The 17,186-nt window shown below is 65.7% G+C and overlaps 3 protein-coding genes across 5 annotated transcripts; 1 reads left to right on the plus strand and 2 right to left on the minus strand.

Moving 5' to 3' along the window:
- Window positions 1–369: 369 nt before the first annotated feature.
- Window positions 370–6,973, minus strand: SLC39A5 (solute carrier family 39 member 5). 2 transcript variants are annotated; one of them, XM_032713457.1, is made up of 11 exons: window positions 6,942–6,973; window positions 5,797–6,178; window positions 5,561–5,714; window positions 5,261–5,435; window positions 4,557–4,726; window positions 4,327–4,464; window positions 4,186–4,246; window positions 3,902–4,108; window positions 3,652–3,732; window positions 3,381–3,571; window positions 370–885 (listed from the first exon to the last, which is right to left on the minus strand). In XM_032713457.1, exons 2-11 carry the CDS (start codon window positions 6,150–6,152, stop codon window positions 820–822), a joined length of 1,599 nt encoding a protein of 532 aa, XP_032569348.1. In that variant the 5' UTR covers window positions 6,153–6,178; window positions 6,942–6,973; the 3' UTR covers window positions 370–819. The 2 variants fall into 2 exon arrangements, with proteins under 2 accessions (XP_032569348.1, XP_032569347.1); XM_032713456.1 differs by lacking the exon at window positions 370–885 and adding an exon at window positions 2,321–2,780.
- RNF41 (ring finger protein 41) lies at window positions 6,030–16,927 on the plus strand. Of its 2 annotated transcripts, none has more exons than XM_032713461.1 (7): window positions 6,030–6,047; window positions 11,077–11,228; window positions 12,321–12,433; window positions 12,882–13,153; window positions 13,967–14,102; window positions 14,329–14,432; window positions 15,573–16,927. In XM_032713461.1, exons 3-7 carry the CDS (start codon window positions 12,344–12,346, stop codon window positions 15,922–15,924), a joined length of 954 nt encoding a protein of 317 aa, XP_032569352.1. In that variant the 5' UTR covers window positions 6,030–6,047; window positions 11,077–11,228; window positions 12,321–12,343; the 3' UTR covers window positions 15,925–16,927. The 2 variants fall into 2 exon arrangements, with proteins under 2 accessions (XP_032569352.1, XP_032569351.1); XM_032713460.1 differs by lacking the exon at window positions 6,030–6,047 and adding an exon at window positions 9,359–9,486.
- On the minus strand, window positions 7,324–9,166 carry NABP2 (nucleic acid binding protein 2). The gene is made up of 7 exons (XM_032713468.1): window positions 9,055–9,166; window positions 8,438–8,531; window positions 8,233–8,371; window positions 8,072–8,143; window positions 7,908–7,989; window positions 7,719–7,785; window positions 7,324–7,607 (listed from the first exon to the last, which is right to left on the minus strand). Exons 2-7 carry the CDS (start codon window positions 8,514–8,516, stop codon window positions 7,435–7,437), a joined length of 612 nt encoding a protein of 203 aa, XP_032569359.1. The 5' UTR covers window positions 8,517–8,531; window positions 9,055–9,166; the 3' UTR covers window positions 7,324–7,434.
- Window positions 16,928–17,186: the final 259 nt, after the last annotated feature.

The following is a 17,186-nucleotide window of genomic DNA, read 5'->3' on the forward strand; positions in this document are numbered from 1 at the left end:
CCAAAATCGTGGAATAAGTTTTGGTTTTGTTTCTGTTTGGGTGTTTGGAGCACCCGGAGCGTGGCGGGGTCTGTGCAGATCCCAGTCCCCGGCGCGGGGGGAGGAGCAAGGAAAACCCAAAACAACGAACTCAGAGTCCCAGGAAACAACCTTTTTTCCTTGATTTTATCCTGACGTCCCGTGGGGCCTGAGGAGCCCCCCTGGCTCCCTGCCAGCACCCGGGGGGGACCCCGGGGTCCTCCGGGTGGGAATGCCGGGGTCGGATCCGTGCAGCCCACGCTCACCTTTGCCTTCAGTGAGAAACCAAAGGAAAAACCAGCCCCTCCCAGAGGATCCCGGCGCCGACACGAGGGATTCCTTGGTTCGGGCTTTTGTTTCTTTTTCTTTGCCTTTTTTTTTTTTTCCCCCCCCCCTTCCTTTTCTTTCTGTTCTTTGTTTTTCTCCAAGGACACAAGGAGCTCTTCAATCCTCTTCTCCTGGCTGGAATTTTCTGGGCTCGGCAGTGAAAGGAGATTAAACCCCGCCCCCCTCCCAAAAAAATAAAAGCCGAGACTCACCCGAAGCATCATCGGGAGCTCCGGTAACGTACCCACGAGGCGGGAATGGCTCTGGAGCTGCCCTGAAATCCTTGGAATTGCGGCGCGAGGCCGGAGGGGACGGAGCCGGAGCCCCCGCGGGGCGGTTGGGGATGGGGGACGCGTCTCTTAAGGCATCTGTAGCAACTCTGTGTCTTTAATATCCTCCGTGTCAATGCTGCACCTCTGTATTTTATGCACATAAATGTTCCTTTGGTGGCGACAGGACAAACCTCATCACCTGTCAGGTACAGCCGACTCCTCCGTGTCCCGGCCTCCACGGCCCCGGGGCCTCGTCCCTCTTCCCGTGCTGGGGGGGAGAAAGAGGGGGAAGAGAAAAAAAAAAAAAAAAAAAAAAAAAAGAGGAAAATAGCCTTACTCGACCCAGTCGTATCGATATTGTTCGTCAACTTGAAAATAATAAAGGAAACGCATGGAAACCTCCGGCTGAGCCGCCGTGCGGCCCGGGTGTGGTGTTTGGAGAACCGGGGTGTGAGGGGCCTCCTGATGGTGTTCCCGGACTTTTCAGGCTCCTCTGGAGCTGCTGATGGGCCTGGCCCTTCCTCCTGTCCCTTCTTTTTCCTTCTCTGAGCCCTTCGGGAGAGGATTCCTGATGGCTTGGACAAAACTACCGGTTCTTTGGGGCTCAGCACTTGGATTTCAGGGGTTGTTGGTGTCGGAGCCGGGGGGTGCCAGGGGTCCCACCGTGCTGCTCTGCCCGCTCACAGCCCTGTGCTGGTCTCCTCGCCCTGGGAATGAGCTTTCCCAAGCTCTGCCACGGCTGAGGACGTGGATGGAGCCCCTGGTTGGGTGGAAGGAGAGGCCAGAGGCATGAGGGGTCTGGGACCCCTGAGTGGTCCCACTCCTGCTGTGAGACAGGGTCCCAGCCCCCCAGAAGGGTCCCAGCCCCCCAGAGGGATTCCAGCCCTCCCAGTCCTACTGTGGGAGGGGGTCCCAGCCCCACTATGGAATGGGTCAAGGGCTCCAGGCATTCGGATCCTGGCAGCATCTTTCTGAATTTTGCACTGTGTGAAGTGTGACCAGTTTGGGGGTGGGGGTGCAGAGCAGGGCACGGGTCGGTCACAGAGGGCTCGGCCCCTTTCCTGCCACCTTCACCCCATCCCACGGGTGCTCCAGGTCTGACAGTGGAAAACATCCCGGAGAACATCCCGGGTAACATCCCTGCTGGGCTGTGTTTGGTGCCTTCCTGCTCCCGGGGCAGTGGTGGCTCCTGCCCCCGCAGTGTCCGGTGCAGGGGACGTGGGTGTGACAGGGAGGGGCTCGGGGTGTCCCTGTCCAGCTCCCCTGGAAGACCCTGCAGAGTCTGAAGCCCCCCATGGGGCTGGGCTGGGCCATCACCCACCTGTGGGGTGATTGTCCCCCTGGCTGCCCCAGGGTGCCCAAACCCCAGGCGCTCCAGTCCCTGGATTTGGCTGTTTCAGACCTTTGCAGGGAGCAGAGCTCAGCATTCCCTGGAAAGGGCCTGAGCTGGTTCCTCTCCCAGCTCCAGAGCCCCAGTGTGAGCCCACCCCCCCAGCTCCCCGAGCCTCCTGAGCAGTCACTTTTTTCTCAGATGTTCTGTATTTTCAGAAATCCTGCATCACCTTCGGGGAGGAGGAAGGGGAAGGGAGGGGAGGGAAAGGAACTAAAAAGATACTGAAAAAGGGGGGGAGAAAAAAGACAAAAGCATTCAGACTTGATCTATTTTCTACCGTGTGAGCTGCAACCAAGTCCTGTTCTTCGTATTGTGGCTTTGAATCAATTATGTTTATTAAAATGCTATTGCTTCTAAGGGCTGTTGTCCTTCCTCTGCCTGGTCTGGGAGGATGGGAAGGGGAACAAGCTTCGATCAGCCCCGGAGCCGGGTGTGTGAGCACCCCACTGCCCCCACCCCGGGGGGCTGAGGGGACCCCCGAGTCCCACCCCACAGGAGCCTGAGCCTGAGGCTCCCGAGGCAGCGGATGCCGCTGAGGGTCTTCAGGAGGTGAAAAAATCCGGTCCTGGGGGCACGTTGGGGGTCCTGCTGCCCGGTCCTGGCCCCGGCCAAGCCCCTCAGAGCTGCAGCCAGGCGCGGACGTGCCCCTCGGCCAGGGCGATGCCCAACATGATGCCACTGCCCAGCAGGAACCCCGCGTTCTGCAGGAGGAAGCGGCTCCAGGTGCCCTCGCCGGGGCCCTCGGCGGCTCCTCGCAGAGCCTCGGGGAGCTGGGGCAGAGCGGGGGCTCAGCAGGAGGTTCCCACCCCCCGGACACCCCAGACAGCCCTGGACAGCCCCGGACAGCCTCAGACACCCCCGGACACCCCTGGACACCCCCGGACACCCCCGGACAACCCTGGATACCCCCAGACAGCCCTGGACAGCCCCGGACACCCCGGACACCCCCAGATACCCCCAGACAGCCCTGGACAGCCCCGGACACCCCGGACACCCCCGGACACCCCAGACAGCTCCAGACACCCCCAGATACCCCTGGATACCCTGGACAGCCCCAGACACCCCGGACACCCCAGACAGCCCCGGACACCCCAGACAGCCCTGGACACCCCCGGATACCCCTGGATACCCCCAGACACACCCAGACACCCCCGGACAGCCCGGACAGCCCGGACACCCCCGGATACCCCCAGATACCCCCGGACAGCCCCGGAGACCCCCGGACACCCCGGACAGCCCCAGATGCCCCCGGACACCCCGGACAGCCCCGGACACACCCAGACACCCCCGGACACCCCCGGACACACCCAGACACCCCCGGACACCCCGGACAGCCCTGGACACCCCGGACAGCCCCGGACACCCCTTACCATGTCGGCCAGGGCCACATAGAGGAAGATGCCGGCGGTGGTGGTGAGGACCCAGGGGGTGAGGGGGGTCCCGCTGTGCCCCACGGCCACCCCCGCGACCACGCCCAGGCAGGAGAGCAGGGCCGAGAGCAGGTTGAGGAGCAGGACGGAGCGGGGGGCGGTGCCCGCCCGCAGCAGCACCGCCAGGTCACCTGCGGGCAGAGCGGGTGGGTGGGTGGGTGGGTGTGAGGGGAGCTGAGGGGCTGCCAGGGGCAGGGGGAGCAGCACTCACCCAGCTCGTGGGGCAGTTCGTGGCAGAGCACGGCCAGCGCCGTGCTGAGCCCGCTGGAGAGGCTCTGGGAGAAGGCGGCACCTGCGGGAAGAGGGTCCTTCACCCCCTGCCCTGTGCACCCCCTGCCCCCTGTCCCTGTGCCCGCCTGTCCTTCTGCCCCTGCTGCACTCTGCACCCCTTGTCCCCTGTCCCTGGGCACCCCTCCGTGTCCACATCAGGTCTGTGCCCGTGTCCAGCTCTGCCCCCTCACCGATGGCCAGCCCGTCCGTCAGGTTGTGGATCCCGTCCCCCAGGACCACCATCCACACGATGTCGGTGGCCCTGGGGCTGAGGGGCAGCGCGGGGCCGTGGGAGTGTCCGTGGGGGGGCCCGTGGGGGGATTCACGGGGGGGTCCGTGGGGCCTCAGCTCCAGCTCTGGGTCCGTGTCTGGTGCCCTGAGGTGTCTCAGCTCGGCCCCTGCGGCAGGAGGGACACGCGGTGGGTGTCGGGGCCGGGGGCTGTGGGCACTGTGGGGCACGAGGGGGGGGTTGTACCTCCTCGTGACGGTGCCAGGACCCCCGCGGCCACACCGGGGGTCTCTCCATGGGGGTGTCCCTGTGAAAGAACAGAGGTGTTGGGTACAAAGCCGGACCTGGTGGTAACCCCGTCGCCTGCCCCGTGCCCGTGGCTCTCACCGTGGCCTCCCGCCTGCGCCGCAGCATCGCCAGGAGCAGCTCCAGCAGGAAGAGCAGGTAGATGCCTCCCAGCACCGCCAGCCCCTGCAGCACCGCCGGCCCCGGCTCCGACAACGTGTCCTGGTGCCCTCCCTGGGCCTGGACAGGGGTGACCCAGCGGGTCAGGGGACCCGAACACCCCGGTGTCCCCCAGGGTGCCACCTCCCCTCCACGGGGGTGGGGGTACCTACGTGGGGCCAGAGGTGGAGCAGGGCGTCCCCACAGAGTGTCCCCACGGCCAGGGCCACCAGGAAGGCCAGGAGGGAGCGGAAGAAGCTGCGGCTCAGCAGCGGGACCAGGAGGACGGCCAGGGCGGACGGGAGGCTGACGGAGGCCACGGCCAGGAGAGCCCAGCCCAGCGCTGTGGGGAGGGTCAGGGGGCACGGCCGGAGCAGGGGGGCACGGGGAGGGGGTGTGGGGATGGGGGGGTCCTTGGGGATGCAGGATGGGGACCCCAGGGAGGTAGGGATGGGGACCTCAGGAATGGGGACCCCAGGACCAGGAGCGTGGGGTGATGGGAATCTGGGGATGGGGAGTGTGAGAGGGGGGGCACTTGGGGTTGGAGGGACGATCATTGTAGGGATGGGGTTGGAGGGATCCAGGGATGGGACTGAAGTGACGGGGACCTGGGAAGCCGATGATGGAGGAGCCAGGGATGGGAACGCACAGAGAGGGTCCACAGGGTCCATCTGATGGGAGACCAGGGGCTCAGGGTGCAGGGACAGGGGGACCAGATGCTCAAGGAACCAGAGATGGGGCTCCAGAGATGAGGGGCACGGAGATCAGACACTGGGGCACGTGGGGATGCAGCAATGGGGTGACAGGCTGTGGGGGGCCCGGGGACAGACAACCCGGGGCCGGGGGCCTGGGAGGGGTTACCCCGGGTTGGGGTTACCTGGCCACAGGCCCCCCCCCGGGGGAGGCAGCGTCACCTCATCGCTGTGCTGGATGCAGACGCGGCTGTCGATCTGGTAGAGCAGGGCCGGGCACAGGAGGGTGAACTGCTCCGGCGTCAGCTGCGACACCGAGTCCAGCCCGAAGTTCACCAGCAGTTGGGTCACGTTGAGGCACTGCAGGGCCGGGGGGCTGCGGTGAGTGCTGCTGGGGGTCCCAGGGGGACAAGGAGCAGCCGGGGGTCCCCCAGGCTCCCGGGGTGTGGCAGCGGAGCGGGACGGCGCGACCCCCCCCCACTCACGTCATCGTGCGGGTGGTCGGCGCTGGAGTGCTCCAAGCCCAGGACCCTCCCCAGCAGGCTGAGGGTGGGCTGGTACCGCCGGGGGGGGCCCCCAGCACCGGGGGGCTCGGTGGGCACCGGCTTCGCCCAGCTTTGTGTCTGGGAGGGCGGGGGGCTGCGGGAGACCGGGGCCGTGAGCCCCCCATCACGCCGGGGTGTGGGGCAGCCCTCCCGGGGGCCGGGGGGGAACCGGGTACCTGTGGGGTCGGTCGGTCGCTGGGGCGCCGGGAGCCGCGTCCCCGCCGTGCTCCCAGACCGGGTGCCGGTGCCGGTGCTTCTCCTCCTGCACCTCGAGCAGGTCCAGGTGACTGACGTGGCCGTGGCCCAGCTCCTCGTGCTGGATCTGGACCACCTGGACACGGCCCAGCCCGAGGCTGCCCAGCAGCCGCGCCAGCCCCTCGAAGGGCAGGGTCCCGTTGGCCCCGTACTGCCCGAAGAGCTGCTGCAGGTAATACCCGTGCTCCTGCTCCTCGGGCAGCGGCCCCGGCGGCTCCGGCGTCCCCCCGACCCCCAGAGCCAGGAGGAGCCCCAGGAGGAGCCCGGGGGGGCCCATGGGGCCGGATCCTGGGGGCGGCGGAGCTGGGGGAGGAGGGAGACACCGGGGTGAGGGTGGTGGGAGCTGTGGTGGGCACAGACCCCCTGCCCTTGGGCCCCTCCCGGGACGTGGGGTCCCCCCAGGTGGCCCCCGGCTGCACTTTCCTGCCACCCGTCTGTCCGTCCGTCCGCAGGGAAAGCGACAGGCGGCAGCAGGGTCACCTCCCGGGACACGTGTCCCACACCGGGGCTCAGGGACACCCCGGGCAGCGGAGCCGGGACGGGGGGTGCTGCCCCTGTGCCCCCCGAGGGCTCCCGAGGCGGGAGAGGGGGGTGGTGGGGACAATGCTGTGGGGGGACATGGTGACCCTCGTCCTCGAGGGGAGGTTTTGCAACGGGGGCAGGTTTTGTGAGGGAGTTAATGTTTCACCAGGCGGGAGATAAAGCCCTCGGCACCCCCCGGCTCCCTCCTCACCCCCCACCCCACCACCCACAGCCCCACATCCCCCCACCGGCTCCCCCCCTTCCCAGCAGGGACCCGGGACAGCCGCACGTGGAGATGGGATGGTGGGATGGCTGCCGTCCTCTCCCACGTGGGGCCAGGACGTGATGGAAAATCCTGGGAGCCAGGGCCCCCCCGACCCCCCCCCGGCCCCGCGGGTGCCCCCTCCCCCGAGCCCCCCCCTTCCCCGCCCACCCACGTGGGTCTCATTGTCCCCATCACCACCCCACTCGTGGGACCCCCCCAGGCGCGGCGCTGGCATCGCCCGTGTCCCCCCGGGACCCTCCCGTGCCCACCCGTGCCCACCTGACCGGTGGTGGGGCCGGGGGGACGCGGCCCTGCCCGTCCCCGTCCCCGTCCCGCGTCTGCCGCGCCCGACCCGGGGGGGCCAAGGGTCACCCCGGAGCTGCTCCCGGCCGGCCCCGGTGCCGGGAGGGGCCGCGGGGAGGGCCTTGAGGGCGGGGGGGGGGGGTCCGGGTCCCCCCCGTGCCGGGCAGGAGCAGGAGAGGCGTGGGCAGAGCTCGACCTTTATTAACACGTACCCCCGAGGGTCCCGGGCGCTGTGGGTGGGGGGCACAGGGCGGAGGGGACCCCCCGGCACCGCTCAGCCCTGTCCCGCCCGGGACCCCCGAGCACGGGGGGCTCCGGGCCGCCCCCGCAGGCACGTGAGTGGGGGGCAGCGGGGCCGGGGCACCCCCTCCTCGCCCCGGGGGCTGCGCGGGGCTGGGGGGCCGGGCCCCCCCCGCCGTTCCCGACCGTGCCGGGGCTGGAGGGAGGAGGGTCCGGGGGAGGGTCCCCGTTATCTCTTGCTGCTCCTCCGCGTCTCTTTGCCGTTGCTGACGGGGCCGGAGGCGGGGCCGGGGTGCCCGGGCTGGCTGCGGGTGATGCGGCCGCTCGGGGGGTGCGCGGGGGCGCTGGGGGGGTGCGCGGGGCCCCCCGGGCTCAGCCCGTTCCCGTTCTGGCTGTCGGGGGCTGCGAGAGAACCGGGAGGGAAAGGTGGAGCCGACCCCCCCGCCCCGAGCCTGGGGGTCCCACGGGGGGGATCCTGCAGTCCCAGGGTGGGGAGGGGGCTGCATGACCTACCTGGGGGGGCTGCGGGGGGGCCCGGGGTGGTCTGTGAGGCAGAAGCACTCGCGTTCTCGTTCTGGGCCTGTGGAGGAGGAGATGGAGACCCCCGTGTGCTGCAGAGCCGGGGGGCTGCCCTCGGGGGGCCGAGGGGGTCCTGGCAGTGCCAGCCCAGCCCCCTCCCCAGCCTGGGACCCCCCAGCTCACCCCTTTGCTCTGCGACTGCTGCGCCACGTACTCGGGGTTGGGCTCGCTGAAGTTGGGCACCTCGGAGTACACCATGCAGAACCTGCAGGCAGAGAGGGGCCGTGGGGTCCCCCCGCCTCCCCGAAGCCCCCCAGCTCCGGGGGGACCCCCCACCCCGTCCTTACTCGCCGATCTTCTGCAGGTCCCCCCCGCGCCCCGTGTAGAGGGTCAGGCAGCCCTTGAAGACGGAGGCGTAGCTGAGGAGGAGGAGGAGGAGGAAGGGGGGGTCAGGGCGGGGTCCCCGCAGGGTCGGGGGTCCCGGGAGCCCCCCCAGCCCCCCCAGTACCCCTTGGTGAGGCGGATGATGTCCCCAGGCTGGATGAGGTTCCCCACATCGTCCCACACCGAGATGTTGATGCTGCCGGTCTTGTCGGCCACTTTGCACGTTCGCACCTCGTGCCCGTCCTTGGTCTTCGTCACCCGGCCTGGGGGGACACGCGGGGTCAGGGGGGCACGTGGGGCCGGGGGGGACCCCCCGCCCTCACACCCACCCGTCTCCAGCACGATGAAGATGAGGTTGAGGTTCTTCAGCCCCGGTTTCACGTCCTTCACCAGCGTCTCGGTGCTCATGGTGCCGGCGGGACCCTGCGTAGGAACGGGGGGTACCGGGGATGGGGGGACACCGGGGACAGAGGGAACACCGGCGATGGGGGGTAGGGGCGGACACCGGCTGTGCCACCCCCGGGGAGGGGGCCCAGGACATCACTGCTGGGACGGGGAGCAGTATGGGGGATGGGGATGGGACCACCCGGAGATGGGACCAGGACACCGGGAATGGGACACCGGGGATGGGACACTGGGGACGAGACTACCGGCCTTGGGACCACCGGGGACAGCAGGGACAGGACAGCGGGGACGCGACACGGAGGGGGGGGCATCGCTGCTGGGGAGGGGGACCGCGGGGACGGGACCACCGGGCTGCGGGGACACCGGCGACGGGAACGTGGGAACGAGGCACCGAGCACAGGACCGCGGGGACGGGACACCGGGGGGGCATCACCGCTGGGAACGGGACCACCGGGCTGAGTGCGGGGACGCGGGGAACGAGACCGTTGGAACGGGGCCGCCGGGACACTGGAGACAGGACCGCGGGGACGGGACTACCCACGAGCGAGACTCCGGGGCCACCGGGACCGGGATCGGGATCGGGAGCACCGCCCTCTCTCCCGCCCCGCCGCCAGGGGGCGCTCGCAGGCCCCGCCGCGCGCCCTCGCCGGCACGCTCCCGGCAGCCCCCGGACACTGCCCCGTGCAGCCAATCAGCGCACGGCGGAGCGGGTGACGTACCGCTGCTCCAACCAATAGCGATGCATTGAGGGCGGGGCTTAGCGCGGCTCACCTCGCGGAGCCCCGCCCTGACCAGTGAGTTGCTGCTCGCGCGGGGCCAGAGCGGCGCTTCCGGCGCGGCAACTTCCGGCGCGGCGGGGCCGGGCGGGGGGACCCGGTGGAAGCCGCGGCCGCCCCTGAGCCCGGAGCGGCCCCGGAACGGCCACCGAGTGGCCCCGGAACGGCCCCCGAGAGGCCTGGGCCCGGCGGCCGCGGTACGTGGGGCGGAGGAGGGGGGTTCCGTGGGGAGAGCGGGGCCCGTGGGCGGCGTTCGGGGCTCCCGGGGCGGGGGGGGCGCGATGCGACCCCGGTAGCACCGGGGGGAGCGGGCGGTGGTCCGGGGAGGGGCCGCCGGGGCTCGAGGCTGGGGGAGGCCGGACCTGGTCGGGAGTTCGTGTGGTGGGGAGTGACCCCTCCACCCCGACCGTGAGAGCCCCGGGGGCCGGTCCCGGTGCCGCTGGAGCCCCGTCCCGGTGGGAGGAGGAGAATCCCCGGCCGTGCTCTCGGTGCCGCGCCCGGACACCGGGAGCGAAACGACGCCTCCCGGGGCTGCGCCGGGGCCGGTCCCGGGGGGGATCAGCGGCGTGAACCGGCCCCGGCCCCACCGGGGCGGCTGTGGGGGAGAACACGGGCCGGGCTGGGAAAACACGGACCGGGCTGGAAGTGGCTCCCTGGAGGAATCGTCTGCAGTGAGGACAGCGAGGGCCGGGGGGTCCCGGCCCCCCGGGGGCTCCGGGTTGAGGGGGAAGCCCCCACCGCGGCAGCCACGGAGGGAGAGAGGAATGTGGGGGACAATCCCAAGGAATGTGGGAACAATCCCAAGGAATGTGGGGAACAGTCGCAGGGAATGTGGGAACAATCCCAAGGAATGTGGGTGGACAATCCAAAGGAACCTGGGGAACAATCCCAAGGAATTTGGGGGATGTGGGGAGCACACCTGACCCTGGTCCCTGGCACAAAAGCTCGGCAGTGTTTGGGAAGCAGAGGGAAGGCAGGAATTAAGCAGCACCCGAGCTCAGCCTTGTTTTCAGGAAGGGCATTTTTTGCCGTGATTTTAAGTGATAAACGTGAAAATGCCCCAAAATTCAGCAGCACCAGGGAAATTCTGGTGCCTCAGTAATAATGGTGTCGAAGGTTCTGGTGCCCAAACCCCCATGGCTGTTCCTGAGCTGGTTTTTCCCCTCGTTGCCATGACCAGGAGCTCAAACCAAAATAGTTTTTCCCATTCTGTCGATTTTTCGCAGCGAGAGAGAAAAAACCTTGGATTTGTGTCAGGAGATTTTTTTTTTTTTTTTTTAAGTGGCATTTGGGGAAACCGGTATTTTTAGCGGGATTTTGTCACTGCAGAGCTGAGGCTTTGCCCAGTGGGCTGGTGTTTGTGTCCCTGCCCTGTGGATCCAGCTGGGAATGGGGCTGGAATTCCCAAAGCCAAGGGAGACAGGGATGTGGATCCGTGTCATTGGCATGTTCGGGGGGGCACGAGGGCTCTCCGGGGCTGGTTTGGGGCTCTGAAGGGACCCTGGTTCTTCCCACTGAAATCAGAAATCCCTGGAGGCAAGGAGTGGGTTGGGATACAGTGGGAATTCTCTGCTTGGGGCCTTTGGCCCCTCGTCCCCCCACGGTGGGATCGGCGCCTTCGGGGCTGCGGCTCCTCCACAGGTTCTCCGTCGTTTTTTGGAGAGTCTCAAAGGCTCTTCAGAAAATTCCAGCTCCTTTCCCATGTGGCTGGAGGGGGGTGATGGGCAGGGCACAGCCTCCACCTCCTTCACCATCCTCATCCTCCCTTCTCTGTCCCCTGGGATCAGCTCTGTCCTGTCTGACTCCGGCGCGGGGCCCCCGAGGAACGTTCTGGGCTGTGGAAGAGCGAGGGGCAAGATGGGCCATTGGGAGAGTGTCCCTGCACAGAGTGAAGCCAGCCCAGCCCTGCGCCGCTCCGGGAGGAATTCTGCCACGGGAGGTAAAGCAGGGCCCTCTCACAGCCTCCCTTCTCCATGGGAATGGCTTTGATCCTTCCCCCACAGCTTTCTGCAGGAGTTCAGTCCTCCCTCCACGCACGTGGAGCCTTGGAATGGTGGCTGCTCCCGGGTCTGGGGGATTTTCTTGCTCCAAAAAGCTTTGGTTTAAATCAATATCCACGGGGAAATAGCGAGATCTTCCTTAAATTCCAGAGGTTTGACAGAAATCCTGCCAAACTGGCTCAGGAACTGCCCCTGCCTGGTTTCTGTATCTTGTATTTCACGTAGAAGGAGCTGGGCAGACCTGGGAATTCCCAGAGGATCCCTGGGACTGGCAGGGAAAGGGTTTTGTTAATGAACCTCCCGGTGGATCCAAAGCCCTGGTGGATCCAGAGTTCTGGAGCTGCATCCTGAGAGCTGGAGGGATGCAAAGCCACCTGCTGGTGTTTGCACAGCTGGAATTGCTGCCCTGCCACGGTGGTTTCAGAGCCTCGTGAGGGCTCCCCGTGCCCTCACACCCCTCCTGTCCCTGCCAGCTCCTGTTTGGATTTGGGGTGGGGACTCCTTTATGGGGCTGCAGGGCTTGGACACCGCCTTTGATGTCGTGAGAACGGGGCAGGAGGAGCAGGGGGCCCAGTAACTGCCGGGGCAGAGCTCAAGGCCGGCCCTGGCAGAGAGTGGAGGGGTTGGAGAAGGGAATTACCTGGCACTGCCATCCTTGGCAGGACGTTCCTGCCTCCCAGGGAGGAGCCGGTGCCGTTGCGTGAGGCTGGCGAGGGTCTGGCTGCACCAGGAACGGTCCCTGGCACGTGTCCCACCTCAGCAAACCAAATAAACTGTGCAAAACAACCCCCAGATCAAACCCCAACAACCACCAAGTGGAAAATTGCGTCAGGATTGGGAATTTCGAGTGGAGGCAGCAGCGTTGGGGCAGCTCCGGGCACACAGAGGGGGCCGAGACCCTTTGCCCTCCCCCATAGGGCACCTGGTGAGAGCTCCAGGTGTGCCTGGGGCAGGAGAGAGCAGGAATTTGGGAGGCAGAGGGCTGGGATGTGCCCTGTGCAGCCCCCCTGAGCCCTCTGTCCCCTCTGCAGGGTTCTGGCTCCGGTGACGAGCGATGGGGTATGATGTAGCTCGTTTCCAGGGGGACGTTGATGAGGACCTTATATGCCCCATCTGCAGCGGGGTCCTGGAGGAGCCAGTTCAGGTAGGTCCCACCTCAGCACTGATTTTGGCTGCTGGAAGGCTCTGGTGGCAGCCCCAGGCTCGTGGATGTCTGGATCAGGTGATGGGCACCGTGCACACTGCGAGCTCCCTGGATTCTGAGCTTTCCTTGTGAAGGGTTCGAGTAGCGCAGGAAAGGAATTGGCACCAGGGATAAAGCTCCGTGTTCCCAAAATCTGCTCCCCCTCCCCAGTGCTGAATACCCTTGAGTGCAGTTTGGACACAGGAGCAGAGCCTGTCTGTGTAAACACAGCCAAGGGATGTTTTAATCCGGGAAAACGACGACATTTAGGAGCCCGAGGGAGGCCTGGACGTGGCACTCGGTGCTCTGGGCCGGGGCACAAGGTGGGCGTCGGGCACGGCTTGGATTTGGTCTCGGAGATCTTTTCCAGCCCGCGAGTGACCCGTGGCCGTGTCCTGCCCCCCCGCAGGCTCCCCACTGCGAGCACGCCTTCTGCAATGCCTGCATCACGCAGTGGTTCTCGCAGCAGCAGACGTGCCCCGTGGACCGCAGCGTGGTGACCGTCGCCCACCTGCGCCCGGTGCCGCGGATCATGCGGAACATGCTGTCCAAGCTGCAGATCACCTGCGACAACGCCGTGTTCGGCTGCACGGCCGTCGTGCGCCTCGACAACCTCATGTCTCACCTCAACGACTGCGAGCACAACCCCAAGCGCCCGGTGACCTGCGAGCAGGGATGCGGGTGAGGAGGAGCCCGGGGTTTGGGAAGGGGCCGGGGGGTTTGGGAAGGGGCCGGGGGGTTTGGGAAGGGGCCCGGGGTTTGGGAAGGGGCCCGGGGTTTGGGAAGGAGCCTGGGGGGTTTGGGAAGGGGCCCGGGGTTTGGGAAGGGGCCCGGGGTTTGGGAAGGGGCCTGGGGTTTGGGAAGGGGCCGGGGGGTTTGGGAAGGGGCCGGGGGGTTTGGGAAGGAGCCCGGAGTTTAGGAAGGAGCCCGGGGTTTGGGAAGGGGCTGGGGTTTGGGAAGGGGCCGGGGGTTCAGAGGCCACGGTGCTGCAGAAGGGGCTGGGAGGAGCTGTTGACTCCGTCGAGACCCTGCAGAGAGACCTTGACAGACTGGAGAGATGGGCAGTCACCAACCATACGAAGTTCAAGTACTGGATTCTGCACCAGGGGTGGGGCAGCCCTGGATCTATGGACAGACTGGGGAATGAGGTGCTGGAAAGCAGTGCCCTGGAAGGGGACCTGGACTGGAGATAGTGAGATCTCCTGGGGTGAAGTCAGAACCTGGATCGGGCCCGTGGGCTGTCTGGTTCTGCTCCCTGATCCCTTTGGAGGAGGAAAATCCCCATCCCATGGCACTGTGGCAGTGGTGGTTTGTTCCCATAACTCTCCCCAGACCGTTTGGCACGGCAGGGCCTTCCCACACTCATCAGAGGTGTCTGAGCTGGTCCCACACACCCGGATTAGCTCTGGGAGCTGCTCACACGCCGATGCCAAGTGCTCTGTGTGCAGCTTCCCCTAATGTGGGGCCTCCACGTTTTCTCCTAACGCTTGGCAGCTTGGAAATGCCCAAAGACGAGCTGCCCAACCACAACTGCATCAAGCACCTGCGGTCGGTGGTGCAGCAGCAGCAGACACGGATCGCTGAGCTGGAGAAGACCTCGGCAGAGCACAAGCACCAGCTGGCCGAGCAGGTGGGTCCAGCTGTGCCAGGCTTGTGCCAGGGTTCCCCTGGTCCCCATGGGGTGCTCGGACACCAAAATGCCAAAAAAAAAAAGGGGCTGGAGAGTGTCCTGAGTGTGGCTGGGGGTCTGTGGGTGCTGGGGTGGCACCGGGCCGAGGGCTCTGCGGGGCCGGTCTGTGCCACGGGACCCCCACGGTGACCCCGTTCCCAAATCCCACTTTTCCCTGCCGTGGCAGAAGCGGGATATCCAGCTGCTCAAGGCCTACATGCGGGCGATCCGCAGCGTCAACCCCAACCTGCAGAACCTGGAGGAGACCATCGAGTACAACGAGATCCTGGAGTGAGTCCCGGGGCTGGGCGGGGGGAACTCCACGTTGGGGGCAGAGGGGACTGGGAATCTGCCAGCGTGGCTGAGGGACTGGGGAGGGGGTGAGGTGCCTTCTGACGAGAGGGAAATGGTTCACAAGAGGGGAGTTTGTGCTGGGGGTGGCACGTGAGCTGCTCACACAATGGGTTTGGAGTGTTATTGTTCCACCTGCATCCTGCCCACGAACAGGAAGCTGCCAAATTCCTTCCTCCTTGGGAGAAAGGCTGGAGAGGAAGCAGCTCCTTGCTCCTCCTCTGTCCCCTCCCTGAAGGGAGGGATTGTGGAGCTGATTGAAGCAGCCTGAGATGAAAACAGGAAGGGAAGGTGGGGAAGTTCAGTGTTCCCCATCCAGGCTCACTCCCAAGCACAGAGCACCCAAAACAGAGCCATTCCCCAGCTCTGGGGGAAATTGTGATTGTAGCCAGATGGGGATGGGCCTCTTCTCCCAGGTAACAAGTGACAGGACAAGAGGAAGTGGCCTCAAGCTGCCCCAAGGCAGGTTCAGGTTGGAAATCAGGAATGATTTCCTCGTGGAAGGCGTTGTCAAACTAAAACACAGGAAGTTCCACCTCCACATGAGGAAGAACTTCTTTCCATGGAGGGTGGCAGAGCACTGGAACAGCTGCCCAGGGAGGGTGTGGACTCTCCCTCTCTGGAGACATTCCAAACCCTCTTGTGTCACCTTCTCAAGGTGACTCTGCCTTGGCAAGAGAGTTGGACTGGGTGGTCTCCAGAGGTCCCTTCTGACCCCAACCAGTCTGGGGTTCTGTGACTGCAACCCCCTCACTGCTCAGCTGTGTCTGGCTCAAGGGTTTGGGGCCACAGTTCCTTCCAAAGAGCCAGAGCTGGACTCCTGGGCTGAGGGGGTGATCCAGACACAGCAAAGGTCTGGGGACATCAGGAGGAATTTCTTCCTGGAAAGGGTGGTCAGGGAGGTGGTGGAGTCCCCATCCCTGGAGGTGTCCAAGGAAGGCCTGGACGTGGCACTCGGTGCTCTGGGCTGGGGGACAAGGCGGGGATGGGGCACGGGTTGGACTCGATGATCTTGGAGGTCTTTTCCAACCTCAAGGATCCTGGGATTCTACCCCAACCCCCCCCTCCCCGTGTCCCCAGGTGGGTGAACTCCCTGCAGCCGGCGCGGGTGACGCGGTGGGGCGGGATGATCTCCACGCCGGACGCGGTGCTCCAGGCCGTCATCAAGCGCTCGCTGGTGGAGAGCGGCTGCCCCGCGTCCATCATCAACGAGCTCATCGAGAACGCCCACGAGCGGAACTGGCCCCAGGGCCTGGCCACGCTGGAGACGCGCCAGATGAACCGGCGCTACTACGAGAACTATGTGGCCAAGCGCATCCCCGGGAAGCAGGCGGTGGTGGTGATGGCCTGCGAGAACCAGCACATGGGCGAGGACATGGTGCTCGAGCCGGGGCTCGTCATGATCTTTGCACACGGAGTGGAGGAGATCTGAGGGATTCCGGGGCCGAACCCTTTGAGGGAGAGGAGGGGGAAGGTGCAGAGGGGGGGAGAGGCCCAGGGAGGCCGCTCAGAACTGCGGGCGGTCCCTGTTCACCACGTGGATTTTAGGGAACTGTCCCCTCCGACCTCTTGGTTCCTCAGTGACACGATTAAACCCCTCTGGTAAAACCCTGCACGGAGCTCGGCCGGCGCTGCAGCCCCTCCACGTCCCCCCTTTGCTTCCCCGTTCCGTGTCTTTCTTGGACAGAAGGAGCGATGGCTCCACACGCACTGCCAGACCCCTCGGTGGGTCCCCCAAATCCCGGCTCACAATCCAGCCCAGCCCCCCAGGACCAGCCCTGCTGCCCAGCAGCTCTCACTCATTCCATAGCCACTTCCCCCCCGGGATTTCTCACCCCCCTGGATTTTCCACCTCGCTCTCCGGTGTCTCTCCAAGCTTTGATCTGACCCCGCAGCAGCAGGAGCTGCTCCCCTCCTGCGGGTGGGGAAGGGGCTCGTCTCGGTGTCCCCAAACTGGGCACTGCCAGTGTCACTGACCCCGGAGCCAAACAGCCGCAGCCGAGTCCCTGGAGTGGGGGGTCCTCAGCCCTGGGGACCCCTCTGTCCCCCCTTGCTCTGTGCATGCCCCAGCCCCTCTCCTCGGGAGCAGCCGTGTCCCCTGGGGCACCTCCCACCTCCCCTGGTCCTGCCCCGTGTTTGGCTCCGCTTTCTCCACTGTTGGTGTTACTTTTCCAGACACTTGTGATTGTGGTTCTGTATTTTTTTGTACCTTTTTTTTTGGCCTTTTTTTCATTTTTATTCCCCCCTTTTATTTGAGTTTCAAAATACCATGGGCAGGCACCTCTAGCCTGGTTCCTTGAGACTTGTTGGGAATTTAATTTATTTGCATTTGTTTTGTTGTTTTTTACCATCGTTTCTCCTCCGGTGTCGGTCCCAGCGGATCGGGCGGGAGGTAGGGATTGAAGTGATCAATAAACAGCGTTCTGGTTGCTTTATCGTTGATTTGGGGGCCTCCACCTGCATCCTGAAAACCCCCCACCACGGGGTGCTCAGTCCCAGGGGAAAACTGGGTGGGTTTGGGGGTGTCCTCCCCATCCTGGGGGGATCCAGGTATCCTGGGGGGTCCCCGAGATCAATAAATGTCACCGACCTAGGGGGGAACGGTCCCCACCGGGGGTGTGGCTGAGTGTCCTGGGGGGCTCCAGCCACGGGGGCGGCCCTGGCCCTGAACCCCCCAGGTGTTCTCCCCAAAAA

The sequence above is a fragment of the Chiroxiphia lanceolata genome, chromosome 30, assembly GCF_009829145.1.
Source record: "Chiroxiphia lanceolata isolate bChiLan1 chromosome 30, bChiLan1.pri, whole genome shotgun sequence".
In the NCBI taxonomy this organism is placed as follows: Eukaryota; Metazoa; Chordata; class Aves; order Passeriformes; family Pipridae; genus Chiroxiphia; species Chiroxiphia lanceolata.